This window comes from Scyliorhinus canicula, chromosome 17 (assembly GCF_902713615.1).
Source record: "Scyliorhinus canicula chromosome 17, sScyCan1.1, whole genome shotgun sequence".
Lineage (NCBI taxonomy): Eukaryota > Metazoa > Chordata > Chondrichthyes > Carcharhiniformes > Scyliorhinidae > Scyliorhinus > Scyliorhinus canicula.
In genome coordinates, this window is record NC_052162.1 from 15,240,636 (window position 1) to 15,257,843 (window position 17,208).

The 17,208-nt window shown below is 42.0% G+C and overlaps 1 protein-coding gene across 1 annotated transcript in view; it reads left to right on the forward strand.

Annotated features, from left to right (window-relative positions):
- Positions 1 to 15,942, forward strand: part of tbc1d8b (TBC1 domain family member 8B) — a 70,552-nt gene extending 54,610 nt beyond the window's left edge. The window contains exons 15-20 of the mRNA XM_038774677.1: positions 884 to 952; positions 5,320 to 5,560; positions 6,378 to 6,443; positions 7,533 to 7,622; positions 10,582 to 10,685; positions 14,063 to 15,942. Of these exons, the coding sequence (XP_038630605.1) occupies positions 884 to 952; positions 5,320 to 5,560; positions 6,378 to 6,443; positions 7,533 to 7,622; positions 10,582 to 10,685; positions 14,063 to 14,479 (987 nt within the window). The 3' untranslated portion in view covers positions 14,480 to 15,942. The remainder of the gene's footprint in view (positions 1 to 883; positions 953 to 5,319; positions 5,561 to 6,377; positions 6,444 to 7,532; positions 7,623 to 10,581; positions 10,686 to 14,062) is intronic.
- Positions 15,943 to 17,208: the final 1,266 nt, after the last annotated feature.

Consider the following 17,208-nt stretch of genomic DNA (forward strand, 5'->3'; position numbering starts at 1 on the left):
TCCCTTTGGCCCCCCTCGGGAAAAAAGGCTGCGACCATATAGAAAGAAATGCGATCGCAGTTTTGTGCATGCGCACCGATGATCGGGCACGCATGCGCAGTGCGGCCAAATTTTTTTTATCTGTTCCTGGCCATTTTGAAGGCCGGCATTATTAAAAGCGGCTGTTGTGCGCGGATTTGCACGATCGGGAGCGCTGCGACGGACGGCTCCGCAACCCTCCCGACACACGCTGTCGTGCCCCCCCCCTCCCCGAGTTTGACAATGCCTGAGTTAGACCATCAAACGTAGCCAGTAGTTTCATGACATGATTCACGTTTGTCATCAGGTCCATCTGGCAGTACTGATGGACTAGCCAATTTCCCAGGAGAGGTAAAGGAGAACGAACTTGAGAGAAATTGTACGTGACTTCAGTGTGGTTTATTGATATTGCAGCTATGTTCACTCCATTGACATCTACTGTATAATTTGCAAGCACGTTACTCTGCCTGACATAGTGTCAATGCTCTATGCTGCTTCATTGCCAGTTTTGATCCATACCATAGTTTCTGAGAAAGCATTTATCACAAGTCCCTATATCTATCATTATAATTGTTGTGGTTATATCTCTGATCGACAAAGCAGGTATCTTTGACTTGCTGTATTCCACCTAAGTGCATATCAAGTATAGAAAATCAAATGTTCCAGAATAGTTTTTCTAACATTCTTATTGGATGAGTAGATATTTCACAAATTATGACTGATGTGTTTATTTCCGAATTGTAGATTTCCCCTCCGAGGTTGACCTTACTGATAAAAGTTGTGCAGTGCGCTTCAGTCTGACTTAGACGTGCTGTATTAAATCTCACTGTGCTATATTTAACACTGTGAACCGTTTATGTTTTAGCTGCGGGTCATATCTCAGGAAGTGATGTTCAACCCCAAAGAACTGGAAGACCTCTTCGAGATGTTTAAGGTCACTCCAGATTTTTACAAATTCATTGAATGCTTTAGTTGAACTCTGCCATTGAATTTTTCTCTCAAGCTGATATAAAATTTTGCATCAAGTGGATACCTGTCACGTTTTTAAAAAAATGACATCTAGCAATGTGACAGTTCAGGCCTTCCTACATTTATAGAGCAAAAGACATGTGACTGAAATAATCATTTAACTCTTAAGTTGCAAATTAAATATTTGTTCAAACTCAGTAAGTTCCATCTGTCTCTCTCTTGTTTCCTGTGTGATGTGTGCTGAATTTTGTTTTGGGGCCAAAAGAAATGAGGGGTTGCATGATTCAATTTAATGCTGTTTGCTTGTTTGGCATTTGGACATATAACTTCTTGTGATTTTCTCACATTTAGTCAATTCAATATTTTGCCGTAACAAAGAAATGTTGAGGACCCGGATTCAAATCCCGGCCTTGGGTCACTGTCCGTGTGGAGTTTGCACATTCTCCCTGTGCCTGTGTGGGTTTCACCCCCACAACCCAAAGATAAAATGAAAATCGCTTATTGTCACGAGTAGGCTTCAGTGAAGTTACTGTGAAAAGCCCCTAGTCGCCACATTCCGGCGCCTGTTCGAGGAGGCTGGTACGGGGATTGAACCGTGCTGCTGGCCTGCCTTGATCTGCTTTAAAAGCCAGCGATTTAGCCCAGTGTGCTAAACCAGCAACCAGATGTGCAGATTAGGTGGATTGGCCATGCTAATTTTCCCCTTTGTTGGAAAAAGAAATAAATTAAAAATAATTGGGTACTGTAAATTTAGAAATAAAAACAAAGAATTTTTTTTGAGCCAGTTGTATGTTTGTGAGGAGGGTTCCGCAGATGACTAAATTGGCTCATAAGGATGTAAGTAGGAGCAGAAGTAGGATAGAACATAACTTTAGGTCATATGGCTCCTTAGGTCTGCACAGCCATTCAATAAGATCATGGCTCATACGATCCTGACCTTACCTCCACTTTGCTGCCTGTTAACCATAATCTTTAATGCTATAGTCCCAAGATCCTCTGTCTCAACCTTGAATATATCCAGTGACCCAGCCTTCATTGCTGTCTGGGCTGGAGAATTACAACGATTCATTACCTTTTGAGAAGGAATTTGTCCTGATAGTCCTAAATGGGAGACCCCTTATTTTGAAAGAATTCTCCCTCGTTCTAGATTCCCCCAAGAGGGGAAGCACCCTCTCAGCATCTACCTTGTTAAACTGTCTCAGAATGTTGCATGTTTCAACCAGATTACCTCTCGTTCTTCTTAATTCCAATAGATATTGGCCAACCTGCTTAACATTTCCTCATAAAGTAACCCCTTCATCTCAGATGTAAAATCAGAAAATGCTGAATAAATCCTGGGTCTGGCGGTTTATGTAGAGAGAGAAAAACAGTTAACGGTTTGAGTGTTTGACTCTTTGTAACTAAAGAGAGAAAAGCAGTGGCTTTTTGCTGAGAGAAGATGGAGCAGGTGGAACAAAATAGTGGGGCAGTGATAGGAGTGAGTTAGGAGAAATTGCACAAAGATGTTAAGGGCAAAAGACAAAGCAAATGTTAATGGCAGTGTTAAGGACTATAGGAGGTGTTGATGGTGGCATGAAGGTCTGTGTTAATAGGAGAACAAAGGGCAATGCTCTGTGAAAACAAAATTTAAGAACAAATGTTTGGGACAAATCCCTTCATCTCCGGAATCAATCTAGTGAACCTTCTCTGAACTGTCTCTAATGCAATAATATTCGTGCTTGACTTAAGAAGACCAACGCTGTACAAAGTACGCGAGGTGTGGTTTTTCACATGTAGTTGCAAGACTTTGCTACTTTTATAATTCCTCCTCTTTGCAATAAAAGCCAACATTCCATTTGTCTTCCTAGTTACTTGCTGTACCTGCATGTTAAATTTTGGTTCATGTAAAAAGGCACCACGTCCCTCTACCGCAACATTCTGTAATCTTTCTCCACTTAAGTATTAACTGTTTCTATTCTCTAGCACTGTTTGTAACCTTAGATTTTCCCTCATTATACTCCATCTGCCAAATTTTTGCCCACTCATTTAACTTATCAATATCCCTTTTCAGACTTTTTGTATCCTCCCCAACCTATCTTTTAGTATGTCAGAAGATTTGCTGCTGTGCACAGTATGTACTCGGACATCCAAGTCATCATGATAAATTATAAACAGCTGAGGGTCCAATTTTCCCAAAGGCAGATGCTAGCCTAAATTGGCTTTTAGTTTGCTGCGTTCTGTCTCCCTCTTTTCTTGAATAGGGACATGACATATTTTTTCCCAATCCACTGGGACCTTTGCAAGATGTAGGGAATTTTTCAAGATTAAAGCCGACGAATCCACCATCTCAGCAGCCACTTCTTTTAAGACCCAAGGATGTAGGCTATCAGATGCAGGAGACTTGTCAGTTTTGGGTCCCATTACATAGAACATAGAACAGTACAGCACAGAACAGGCCCTTCGGCCCTCGATGTTGTGCCGAGCAATGATCACCCTACTTAAACCCACGTAACCCGTATACCCGTAACCCAACAATCCCCCCATTAACCTTACACTACGGGCAATTTAGCATGGCCAATCCACCTAACCCGCACATCTTTGGACTGTGGGAGGAAACCGGAGCACCCGGAGGAAACCCACGCACACACGGGGAGGACGTGCAGACTCCACACAGACAGTGACCCAGCCGGGAATCGAACCTGGGACCACTGGAGCTGTGAAGCATTGATGCTAACCACCATGCTACCGTGAGGCCCCATTAGTTTGGCTAGTACTTTTAAATTGTTTTAAGTTTATCCCTCCTTTTTGCCCCTGGTTTAGGATTATTGGGATAATTTTAGTGCCTTCTACTGTGAAGACCAATACAAACTATTTGTTCATTTTCCCCAATCTCATCCTTTAAGGGACCAGTATTTACTTCAGCTTTTTTTGTACTTGGAGAAAATAGACTGTCTTTTTCAATTTCTCGTTAATTCATTCCTGCCTCTTCTCTTTCCCCCCCACCCCCATTATATTTTTCATCATCCTTACTGGTTTGTAAAATTCTTCGCCTATCACTAACCTCAAAATTGTATGGAATTTTTTTTCAATTTGTTACCATTTCTAATTTCATTAGCCACAGATTATCCATTCTTAATGGAATATATCTTTGTTTAGAGTTCCGTATTACTTCCTTAAATACCACCCACTGCTTCTTAACCTGGCCGGAATCCTCTTGTTGCGATTCACTTTTCTCGCAGACAGCACAACTTCACCTGTGGGTTTCTCGGTGACACGGTGTGGCTACAATGGGAAGAAAGAACCCAGCGAATGCCGTGCCACTGAGAAGCATGCGGCTGGAGGACTGGAAACTCCCACCCGTGTTATCTTGGCCCACTCTGGCCTACTTTGCCTTCATACCTTTGCTATTGCCTCCTTGAGATATTAGTTTCAGACCCACGTTTCTAACCCTCAAACTGTGCAATTCTACCATGCTCTACTCATCCCTCAAGTTTCTTTTGCTATGAGAAGACCTGAAAAGCCTCATGTTCCTATGATATGCAGCACTTATGATGCCTTTGATGGGTGTTGCACTGTGCACATGCTACTTTTGATTATCTAGATTATCGATGATCCCTATCCACATGTGATATAAACATTTTCTTTAAAAAAGAAAAGTTACATTGAATGAAGCATTGCCACATCAACATTATTTTAGTTTGAGCACTTAATTTTTCTGAAGCACCACTTCTCATCCTTCAGTAACACCCGTAGAGTCATAGAGATCTACAGCACCGAAAAGGCAATTCGGCTCATCGCATCTGCTCCGGTCAAAAACAACCACCTAACCATTCTAATCCCATTTTTCACCACTTGTCCCATAGCCTTGGCATCAAAAGTTCACCTCTAAATACTTCTTAAAAGTTATGAGGGTCTCTGCCTCCACCACCCTTTCAGGCAGAGAGTTCCAGACTCACCAACCTTTGGCTGAAAAAGACGTTCCTCACGTCCCCTCTAAGCCACCTGTCCCTTACCTTAAATCTATGACCCCTGGTCATTGATCCCTCCTGCAAGGGGAAAAGGTTCTTCCCATCTGATAACACGCATCATGTGTTTTGAATGAGCTGTTTATAGTTTTGATTTGAGTAAAGCAACACCACATGCATTTTTCATAGATTATCAATATTGATCTGTACTTATCATTTCTTGCTGCCTTTTCAAATGTAAAAATAAAGTGTAACCCTTTGGGCGGGAGGGGAATCTATGGGACCCCTGCTTAGAAAATCTAACCTGTCTAACAAGGTATGTTCAATATGACTGAATTACCTTTTGACATGGGAGACTTAAATCATTTTCTCTTTTTCCTTTTTGTAGAAGGAACATTTTTTAAGTTGCTACTGGATTCCACACAGTCCGGCGCTCAGGCACCATGACTCCAGTCTCCCGTACCTAGAGCAGTACCAGATTGACAGTAAACAGTACTGCGCACTGTTCAGGCACCTAAGCCCGTGGTCCCAGTCAGCAAACGCAGACTCGTTAGCTCTGTGGAGCTTCCGGCTTCTGGATGAGAACTCTGACTGCCTCATCAATTTCAAGGAGTTTTCATGTGCCCTAGGTAAAACATTTTACTTCTCAAAATGAGTTTCGTTTTAGAGCTTAGTTTTTTGGAATTATCAGTTCCTGTGCAAAGTGGTGCGAGAATATCTGTACTGATTATGTTTTGGGCCTTGTGATTTTTGGAATCTCAAGTCTGCAGCGCGGGGGTATTATTTCAAGCTGCAGTTAGTGTAAAGGCAGCTTGAGTCGGGAATTAAAAGGCTCCCTAAATAAGGATTTCTCCGTCAGTAGAATTTGGGTTCCATTTGAAAATCAGATTTCTCTACCTGTGCCTATTTTCTTAAATATTTTACATCCAGCTGAATGTGCTGCGAGAGGACATCTGAGCCATTCTTTGTGCCACTTGGAATGGAAGGAAAAATTTAAGCCAGGCCATATCGTAGTGAAATCAGGATGCGCTTTTCCCATATAAACAGTAGCTGAACTATGGAAATTTAGTTTTCCCCCAAAAGGATGTGGATGTTGGGCTAATTGAAATGTTCAAGACTGGGGTTTTTGTTGGATCAAGATATCAAGGGGTGCGAAGCAAAGGCAGAATGGAGTCAAAGTTGACGGAATAAATCAAGGGCTGAATTGACTATGCCTGTTTTGCGATGATGCATTTTATGCAAACGATCTGCTTTGAAAACATAACATAAAATTCAGGCACTTAGTGTAGATACAGAGCTGAGAAGGATGTGTGACATTCACTGAGGACTTGTTCTTGCATTTTGTGTAAAGTACAAAGAACTGGCGGTCTTGAATCTTTCATTAGAATCTTGAAGTATTTGCGATCATGAGTAACAAATGTACTAATTCAGTTTCATCTCTTGCAGACGTGATGTACAATGGATCATTTACTGATAAACTGAAATTACTTTTTAAATTGCATATTCCACCAGGTAAATCAAGTAATTACTGAGCATCCACTTATGTATTACAAAATTAAACTTGATAAATGCGTACTGTTCTTGAAATCCCAGGAAAATTGTATTTGAACGGAAGTAATTATGGTCGACACCAGTTCACATTTTAGAGCAGACAACTTTATTTAAACATTTAGGTGTTTGTAATTGCCACTGTAATAAGCTAGAGTTGTCCCATATTCTGGTGTAGCACAAGAGAGAAGTGCTGGCTTAGTTGGCACTCTCATCTGAATAGGAAGGTTATGAATTCAAATCCCACAGGAGGTTGTGGGTTTGTAGAATCTTAAAATGTACAGTAGAGAAGGAGGCCATTTGGCCTATAGAGTCTGCACCGGCCCAAGGAACGAGCATCCTAACCAAGCCCTCGTCTCCACCCTATCCCCTCATCTCCACCCTATCCCCTCATCTCCACCCTATCCCCTCATCTCCACCCAATCCCCATAACCCCACCCAACCTTTTTGGACACTAAGGGCAATTTAGCATAGCCAATCCACCCAACCTGCACATCTTTTGACTGTGGAAGAAAACCCATGAAGACACTGGGAGAACGTGTAGACTCCGCACAGACAGTGACCCAAGCCGGGAACCGAACCTGGGTCCCTGGAGTTGTGAAGCAACTGTGCTAACCAATGTGCTACCAAGCCACCCAAACCTCACAGGATGTTGTGAGCCTATGATTTAGGCTGACAGTTCAGTTTCATGCTGAGGGACTACCGCATTGCTGGAGTGTTTTTTTGGGTGAGATGTTAAAATGAGGCCTCATCTGCCTTATTAGGTGAATGTAAACAAATCCATTGCACCATTCAAAGAACAAACAAATGCTCCCGATGTCTTTGCCAGCAGCTGTCCCTTGGCCAGCACCACCACAAACAGATTTTATAGTCATGTGGGACTTGCGGTGTGCATGTTGGCTGCTGGGTTTATCAATAGAACAATGACTACACTTCCAAGAATAATTAATTGGCTGCGAACCACTTTGAAATGTCCTGAGGTGGTGTCAGTGGAAGATTTTATAGCAGTTATTTATGGTTGCAGATTGAACTTTTCCAGTCTTTTGCTTACAGCATTCACTGAAGGTGAAAGTACAGTTCCTGCAACTTCCGAACACCCAGAACCTTTTGATGAAGCAATGACTCACGGTGATCACCTCGACGGTATGTATTGCTTTTTTGAGGGGGGCTGAATTAGTGGAATTTAACCTCTGTTTCATTATTGTAGAAAGGTGAAAAATATGCACAAGCTCTTTTGCAATGTTTCATGATTAATGCAAGAGTATTGCTGAAAAAAACATTGTCGAAGCTTTTCGTCATGTACTCATCAGAACAATTCACAAGACTACCAAATGTAAAGGGATCAAAATGTTATACTGTATGAGAAGCGAGTGCTGATTAGTTAGCAAATTAACTCTAGTAGAGGCGTTGCTGATGACTGACAGTTAACTGCCAAGCTTTATTTAAATTCAAACCAGGCAGGTTGACTCTGGTCAAGGCACTGGCCTGTGGAATGAACCAGAGAATGGCTATTGCCTATTTTGTTTAATTAGGAAGGTGCAACGTGTGTACATATTTTCTCTGTCTGCAAAGGACAGTACGCTATGTATTAATATGTTGCTTCTAAACACTGGCAAGCCTGACTAGAATTGATTGTCAATGTAATACGTGGCGCAGTCAGGATTGCCAAGTAAATGTTGCCCAATTGCAAAACCGAATCTAATGTTGGACACTATGGGCGGGATTAACAGGCTGTTCACGCCGAAGGGAAATTCTGGTCCCACACCTGCGCACGGGCTTCCTGGCAACAAGGGGTGCTGTCACCAGGAAATCCCATTGACAACGACGGGATTGGTACATTACTCTGGTGGGCTGCTTCTGCTGCTGAAAAACATGTGGTGGGTTGGTCGGTTAATCCCGCCCAATGTTTTGAGTTTTGCAAGCACGGGCTGGTCAGTACATTGCCTGTTGTGAACAGCCGAAAGAACCTGCCGTTTGACATGATTCTCCAGTCTTTGGGATGTACGGCCTACATCACACTGGCACTGAAATTCATATACCAAGTTACTAATTTATGTGATGGGCAGAACGTCTTTTTGGCTTGCAATCGTCCTGTTAATGGCAAATACCATTTGTGTTGTTATTCATATTAGCAGTGCGAAACAGCCAGCTTCATCTGTTGCTCAAATCCACCTCCTGCACTGTAAATTCTATGATTGCCACACTCCAAAAAATTTGGGGTTTCCAATAACTGATTTTTTGGGGGGGAAAGTGGTTGCATGACTTTAGCTGTTCTGTATCACTTTCCATTTTCTACGATGACACAAGGAACTGTCACTGGTCCAGATGAAAACAGTCAGTTCAAATGAAACATTGAGGACCATCTTCATATAGCATCCAAATGAGCGTGAGGTTGCCGGTGCAACTGCTTTCCCCACATACCGGTACTGGCAAGAAGCCTGAGCACCTGCAGGACCGGGCCTCGGTGCAAGCTGTGCCTTGCTTCAGCTTGTTGGCTTTGAGGGAGGCAGGAAATCGGCTAGCTGCTATACTGAATACTATATTTCTTTTCTGATTGGAGGGCTGCGGCTAGTGGTGTTCCACAGGGATCAGTGCTGGGACCTTTGCTGTTCGTAGTATATATAAATGATTTGGAGGAAAATGTAACTGGTCTGATTAGTAAGTTTGCGGACGACATAAAGGTTGGTGGAATTGCGGATAGCGATAAGGACTGTCAGAGGATACAGCAGGATTTGGATTGTTTGGAGACTTGGGCAGAGAGATGGCAGATGGAGCTTAATCTGGACAAATGTGAGGTAATGCATTTTGGAAGGTCTAATGCAGGTAGGGAATATACAGTGAATGGTAGAACCCTCAAGAGTATTGATAGTCAGAGAGATCTCGGTGTACAGGTCCACTGCTCACAGAAAGGGGCAACACAGGTGGCAAAGGTAGTTAAGAAGACATACGGCATGTTTGCCTTCATTGGCTGGGACATTGAGTATAAAAATTGGCAAGTCATGTTGCAGCTGTATAGAACGTTAGTTAGGCCACACTTGTCCTATAGTGTTCAATTCTGGTCACCACACTACCAGAAGGGTGTGGAGGCTTTAGAGAGGGTGCAGAAGAGATTTACCAGGATGTTGTCTGGTATGGAGGGCATTAGCTATGAGGAGAGGTTGAATAAACTCTGTTTGTTCTCACTGGAACGACGAAGGTCGAGGGACGATCTGATAGAGGTCTACAAAATGAAAATGAAAATCGCTTATTGTCACGAGTAGGCTTCAATGAAGTTACTGTGAAAAGCCCCTAGTCGCCACATTACGGCGCCTGTCCGGGGAGGCTGGTACGGGAATCGAACCGTGCTGCTGGCCTGCTTGGTCTGCTTTAAAAGCCAGCGATTTAGCGGAGTGAGCTAAACCAGCCCCTAAATTATATGGGGCATAGACAAAGTGGATAGTCAGAGGCTTTTCCCCAGGGTAGACGGGTCAATTACTAGGGGGCGTAGGTTTAAGGTGCAAGGGGCAAGATTTAGAGGAGATGTACGAGGCAGGTTTTCTACACAGAGGGTAGTGGGTGCCTGGAACTCGCTGCCGGAGGAGGTGGTGGAAGCAGAGACAATAGTGACATTTAAGGGGCATCTTGACAAATACATGAATAGGATGGTAATCGAGGGATATGGACCCCGGAAGTGCAGAAGATTTTAGTTTAGACGGGCAACATGGTTGGAGGGCTGAAGGGCCTGTTCCTGTGCTGTACTTTTTTTTGTTCTTTGTTGAACAGTGGTTGCAAATCACCTCGATTGACTTGTCAGTATCTAGTACTTCATAAGATGTGTCTGGGACTGTGTTGCTTTCGTATGTGTGGAAGTAAATTTGTGTATCGAATAGAATTGATATTAACATCCCAGTGTGTGACTAAAACAGCTCATACTAGTGTTGCAATCACTGCTTCAATAATTATGAAAATTTAATTATCTTATAGTACAGTTTCTGCTGTAACGAATATATTTATTTTGGCCAGTTAGGTAGTGAGAGGTAACCGGCTGTGGCAATTGAATTAATCCTGTTTCAAAATAATATTTAGTACTGCCCTTTTTTTTCTTCCTGTTTTTGGTCTTCAGGGAGTAACAAGGGAAAGGTTGATATCCAAGCTTATTTGAAACAGTGGCACGATGAGCTGACACGGAAAGAAGAAAGTATCCGAAACCTGCCGCGGATAAATCAGGTGACAACTTGACCTGTTTCATTCTTTGCCCGCACCACATTATTGGCTTGTATCTTTCTGCATCACCAAGTAAAATGCTTCTGATGAGAGATGCAAATCTATAAACACAAGAGGGCAAACAAAAGTGATTTGTAAGGATCAGGTGCTTAACATTTAAGTGATTAAATTCAAAAATCTTTGTTCTTGTTGAGCATTTGTATGTAGTCTTATCCTTTCCTCTAAAGCCAGCACCATGCTATTCTGACTTATGCTTCCTTTGTTTATTTCTTGAAACTCTTATCCTTTCCTGTTCATTGTCCAGATCTACTTCTATCAAGCTCTTGGGATAATTTATAATGTTAAAATTGCTGTGATCAATTAAATTTGTTGCTGTGTCCATGCAATCCGCCTGAGCACTAATGATAACATAGTTGGTAACCTGCTGTTTATGGCTTTAATGATTTATAATTTGGTCAATAATCCTGTGTCCCCTTACCCCAAATGTTATGAGACTAATTATCTGAAAGCAGTGACTGTATAGAATCATAGAATCCCTACAATGCAGACGGTGGCCATTTGGCCCATCACATATGCACCGACCATCCGAAAAAAACACCCTGCCCAACCCCTTGCCCTATTCCCGTAATCACACGTAACCTTTGGACACTTTGGGGCAGTTTAGCATGGCCAATCATCCTAAGCTGCATATCTTTGGACTGTGGGAGGAAACTGGTGCACCCGGAGGAAACGCAGGCAGATATGAGGAGAACGTGCAAACTCCACAACGACGGTCACCCAAGGCCAGAATTGAACCCGGGTCCCTAGCATTGTGAGATAGCAGTGCTAGCCACTGCACAGCCCTATAGTTACACACTAACAACAATTTCTAAATGTAAAACATTGTCACCATTAGAGTTAAAGCAAGCTTTGAAAAAGCAGCATTTTCTGTGCTTTTAAGAGGAAGGTGTATCCTTGCAATGAAATGGCTGTATGTGTTTACCTTTAATGAATTTAATCAAAGTTAGTAGCCTTAAGAGCATTTATCTTATTGTAAGTATTTAAAAGAAAAATGAAAAGTATGGAAATGTGTATTAAAATCAGAAAGAAAGCTCAGCAGCTGAATAGGCCAGTTCTGAGGAAGGACCTTGCAACCACCGTCATCCTACTGCTGTTGTGTCTCACATGGAGTAGAATTTCCTGCCAAATAATCAATTTTTGATTCATGAATCTAAAGTGGTCCTCATGAGAACGCCTCTTGTGAAATTATAGCTCACGAGAAACTCAATGCCTTTAGCTGGGAAGGAGAGAAAATTTATGAATCTGTAATCCATTGGCTGGAAACTGAAGATAACAGATGGAATGCCTTGCGTCCTCTCCTGAAGGTTCTGACTTGTCATGATTCACAGTGCCAGGGGTGGGGGCAGCTGTAAGCGGAACTCTGGCCTCTCCGTGTTACCTTAGAAAATGAGTTGCCTTTAGCCTACAAAAAAAAAAGCTGTACCCAGCTGTACAGCAATTCTAATCCAACAATCCAAATGTGGGTGCAACATATTCTATTCATTGAGTTTTACCGAGTCTCCATGCACGCGCACACATGCACACAAGAAACATAAGAATTAGGAGCAGAAGTAGGCAATTCAGCCCTTCTAGCCTGCTCCGCCATTCAATCAGATCATGGCTGATCTCTTCCTTGTCTCACCTGTTCCCCATATCCCTTTAACTATTTAAAAACAAAATCAGAAATATATCCATTTCCTTCTTGAAACCATTTCATGACTCAGATTCCACCGCATGGCAGCGAGTCAGCGAGTTCATCACCCTCTACGAGAAGTAGTGCCTCCTCATCTCAGTTTTAAATCTACAGCCTCTCAACCTATATCTGTGACCTCTCGTGTACCAATGTATTTAAGCAGTAGCCAATGGAAATATCAACACAATTTACCCTGTTTTTTTAGCCTGGGTTGAGGTGTAACTTCCATCAGTCCTGTTGATCCTCATATTCTCTACCTATTGTTTAATGCTATGGATTTTTAAAAGAACAACCAATAGGTGCAAACTGCATATTCTGAACCTCAACAGAAACTGAACAGTGTAATCAGCTAATTTGTACCCTCTCGCATCAAACCTTAAATCATTTTGGGGATTAACAACTTCACCCATCTCATTTTGTTTGACTGCACTACAAATCCACAGGCAAAAAGAAAGCAAAAGCCTTAATCATATGGGATTAACCAATAATCCATAAATATATGTCTACACATAGGAGATGTTATATTACCTTGACTTCACCAGACTACAGATATAAGCGCAGAAAGTGCTGGAAAAACGCCGCAGGTCTGACAGTATCTGTGGCGAGAGAAACAAGAGTTTCCAATCTGAGGAAGAGTCATGTTGGGACTCCAAAGGTTAACTCTGTTTCTCTCTTCACAGATGCTGCCAGACCTGCTGCGTTTTTCCAGCACTTTGTTTATATCCCAGATCTCCAGCCGTGTTTTGCCTTCATTTCTTCAGACCTGAGCGGGCAGGAGGAGGAACTCTGGCCATTGCTGAGCTCTGTTGGCATGTCCCCTAAGATTGGCTGATTTTAGCACAGAGTGGCTTGACCTTGAAGTCCTGCTTGTCTGTATAGCATTGTTCACACTGCAGTACTTTCAACTGAGCCATTAGGGGAACTCGTGCAGCTTTTGGGCACATTGCCATATAACAGTAGTGACTGCACTTCATTGGCTATGATGGACTTTTAGATCACTGAAGGCGCAAAGATTTGTCATGTAACTGCTATTAGATTGCACATGAAACCAAATCCACAAAGCAGATTTTGGACAATGTCCTTTCAACAATATGTTTTAGAAATGCTTAAGCTGCTTAAGTTGCTTATGTTGGATGCTGCAAATCTGTTGCATAAACTGAATATGCTGGAAGCACTCAGCAGGTTATAGTTTCAATCTTCCTCCCTCTGCCACATTTCCAGACCACAGAAGCCTTTGACTCTTGCCAGAGTTTCCATGCTTCCCCCATTCTCTCCTGCTGTTCTGCTGTAACTTTGTCCGGACCCATTATTTGTTTCTATATCTAATTATCTCTGTTTTGCCTTGCACAATCCTCCCCTTTTGTCCATGCCCTCTATTAACAGACATTTTGCTTTTATTATTTTTTGACTTTCTCCCCTCCTCACAACCCACTCTTTCCCTCTCCACTGACGCTGCCTGGCCTAACTGAGTGTTTTCAGCATTTCTGTTTTTGCTCGAGTTTGATATGTTGCTGCTTAAACCTTTGCTGATGATACTTAACTTTGTGAGATCGGGACCATTTTCTTGTCAATGGGAACGCAAAGACCTGTTACTAAAAAATGTATTTCATGTCCCTGATGACTTACGTGCTGATTTTTAATTCCCTAGTCACAATTCGTTCAGTTCTCCAAGACACTGTATAATCTGTTCCATGGAGATCCTGATGAAGAAGCACTTTTTCGGGCAATAACCACTGTCACTGGCCTCTTGCTTCGAATGGAGGAAGTGGGGAGAACGCTGACCAGTCCAAACTCTCCCATCCCAAGTAAACAAGGAATAATTCAGGATTGCCAAAGTGGTGACAGTATTCAGGACAGCCAGACGTTAAACAAGGGTGAAGATGCTGCCCAAGGAGCCCAGGCTGAGATTGAATGGACCTTTGCCTTCGAACAGATACTGGCATCGCTGTTAAATGAACCTGTTCTGGTTACGTTTTTTGAGAAACATGTAGATGTAAAAGCAAAAATAGAACAAGCTAAATCTGCGCAACTGAGGGCTAAAAGACAACCAAATGCCTTTAACTGACATTGTTCTGTGGTCTCGGTCACTGTGCCATGTTCTTCTGTTTTGATAACGCAACAGCCCAGTACAAACCTACGAGCCCTGAAATTTCTGTTGGCAATGGCAGCAGACAAATGCCTAACCTCTTTGGCACGGTGCTCTGCTGTTATTTTAATACTGGCTTTAACTCGTTTAGTGCCTCTGCTAAAATGGGGTCAGGGAAAGTTGCACAAAGGCTCACAAGCATTTTTCTGCAATTAAAATCAATAGTGATTCCCAAGCTGCAACCTTAGGTTGTCCTATATAAACTCTGATTGATATACACGGGCTAGTGTTGTCTTCTTGCTATTGAGGGTGTTTTAAAATTTTGTTTACATGCGCTGATTTCAGGTAATCTGAGAAGGCTTGTATAATAGGAGAAACTGAACAATGTAGGAAGATATGCTGCAAACGCTCCTGATTTGAAACCCAAGTTCAGAGTTGAAATATCAAAATATTCCCCATTTTTCTGTAGTAGATCGGTGTGTATTCCTGTGAACCCTTCTGTGCCAGTCTGTGGAGGATGCTCTTGTAATTTCTCTGCTCTTGCTGCGAGATTATGGGTCAAACTTTACGGAGTCTGAAATCCAGACTGAAAGGGGGAATGCATTTTTCCTTATTTATACTAAAAGGTGTTTGTTTTTTAATGTTATATATGTATAAAAAAAATATTTATAGCTTGCAAAATTCTAATAGGAAAAGGAATCTTTACATCAAGATACGTCCTGTATTTTTGAAGTATGCTGCACATTGTACACTTTCAAATGTTATTGTTAACCTACCTTTAGCTTTTTTCCTGATTTGAGAATATTTTTATGAAACTGCCCAAGAATTAGAGCCGAGTGTATAAATAACACTAAAACTAGTGATTTGGTCTTCATTCTGATGTCGAGATTTATTTGTCAGTGTAATCACCTAAAAATATGATGTTTACAAGCATTCAGCTTTGCAGTCCAAATGTCTTGAAATATAGCATTAGTTACAGAAATACACCTTGATTTAATTGCTTATGTTCAATGAAGATAATGCAATGTTCTTATTAAGGCAAAATTAACATGTGTATAGGCATATTAAGAAGGTAAACACTACATAGAGAGCAGCAATTCCTGCTTGAGAGCACGGTTAGGAAGTGCTGATCTGATCTCAGATCCAAAAAGCAATTTGCCGAAACTTTTTTTTTAAAGATTTACAAAAAGATCTAGTTTTGAAAGAATGTTTTTGTGCCAAACACTGAGGCGCTTGCTCTGTTGTGTAGACAGAATGTGTACTCCATCGATTAATGGGTCTTTCTGGCTTAAATTCCTTTTGTTCCTTATTGTATCAAAAGCCTCGTCTAAAGAGTAGGTTTAAAATAAATATTTTGATTTCCAGTTCATTTGGGTTTTACAAATGTGTTTTCTAGTTCTCTTTATATTTGCTTTCTAATAAAAGCACATTGTTGACGGGCCTAAATTGGAGAATTTTTTTTTAAAAATATGTACAATATTAACATAGCAAAATCATTTTACCTAAATATTAATTGCAAAGTCATGAAATGGTAATCTTAATATCGTGATCATACCAGTATATCAATTCATGGCCATAGAATCAATGCAATGAAGAGGGTTACATAGCTGAAGTGAAGAAAATATAATCTTCAATGGATCAAGAGCAGCCAGAAGGATTTAATTTATGGATCGCGGTCCAATATCATAGGCCACTCGGATTCCCAGATAACGAAAGCTAGACTTGGCAAGGCGAAAAGGCAGCATCCTCAAATCGGCTTCCCTGCCCAAGGGGTTAACCGGAAAGTATTCGTGCTTGTCCAGATTCAACTTACACTCAGAAGAGGAGCCAAAACTCCTAGGTAGCGTCATGATCTCATCCATGGTGGCAACTGGGTCCGTAATATAAAGCAAATCATCTGCGTACGATAATAACCTATGCTCCCTCCATTCCCAACGTATCCCCCTCCACTTACTGGAGCACCTGAATGTTATTGGATGTGCTGATTGCGTCCTGTTAACGCTATGGCCAGTGGTTTAATTAGCAAAGCAAAGAGAAGCGGAGATGATGGACACCCCTGCGTCGTACCCCTACTCAACAGGAATACCCTGAACTTTAACCTGCAGTGGGGGCCCGAACAGCAAACTAATTCAGGATACGAGCTTTGGCCCAAAACCAAACCTCCCAAGAATCTCAGAAAGATACCCCCACTCCACCCTGTCAAATGCTTTTTTTATGGCCCCCATGGATACAATCACCTCTGGAAACCAGAGGGGGAAAGAACGGCATTCAGCAGCCGTTGTATATTGGCAGACAGCTGCCGGCCCTTAACGGAGCCTGTCTGGTCTTGCTCAGTTACCTCTGGAAGGCAGGTCTGCAGTGCCAGCGTTTCTACGAGCAGTTTAAAGTCCACATTCAAGAGCGAAATGGGACAATACGACCCTCGGTTTGTATGGTCTTTATCCTTCAAGATCAGGGAAATAGTGGCCTGTGCCAATGTAATGAGCAACGAACCTGGGGACAGGGAGTCATTAAACATGTCCAATGTTAATGAAATCAACTAACCTGCAAAAATCTGGTAAAACTTGATGGGAAATCCATCAAGGCCTCGGAGCCTTGCTCATCTACAGTAACTCGATGCATTTATCAATTTCCCCAGGAGCTAATGGGATTCCAACTCTTCCCGTCTCTCTCTCTCCACCACTGGGAAGGACAACCCATCCAAAAAG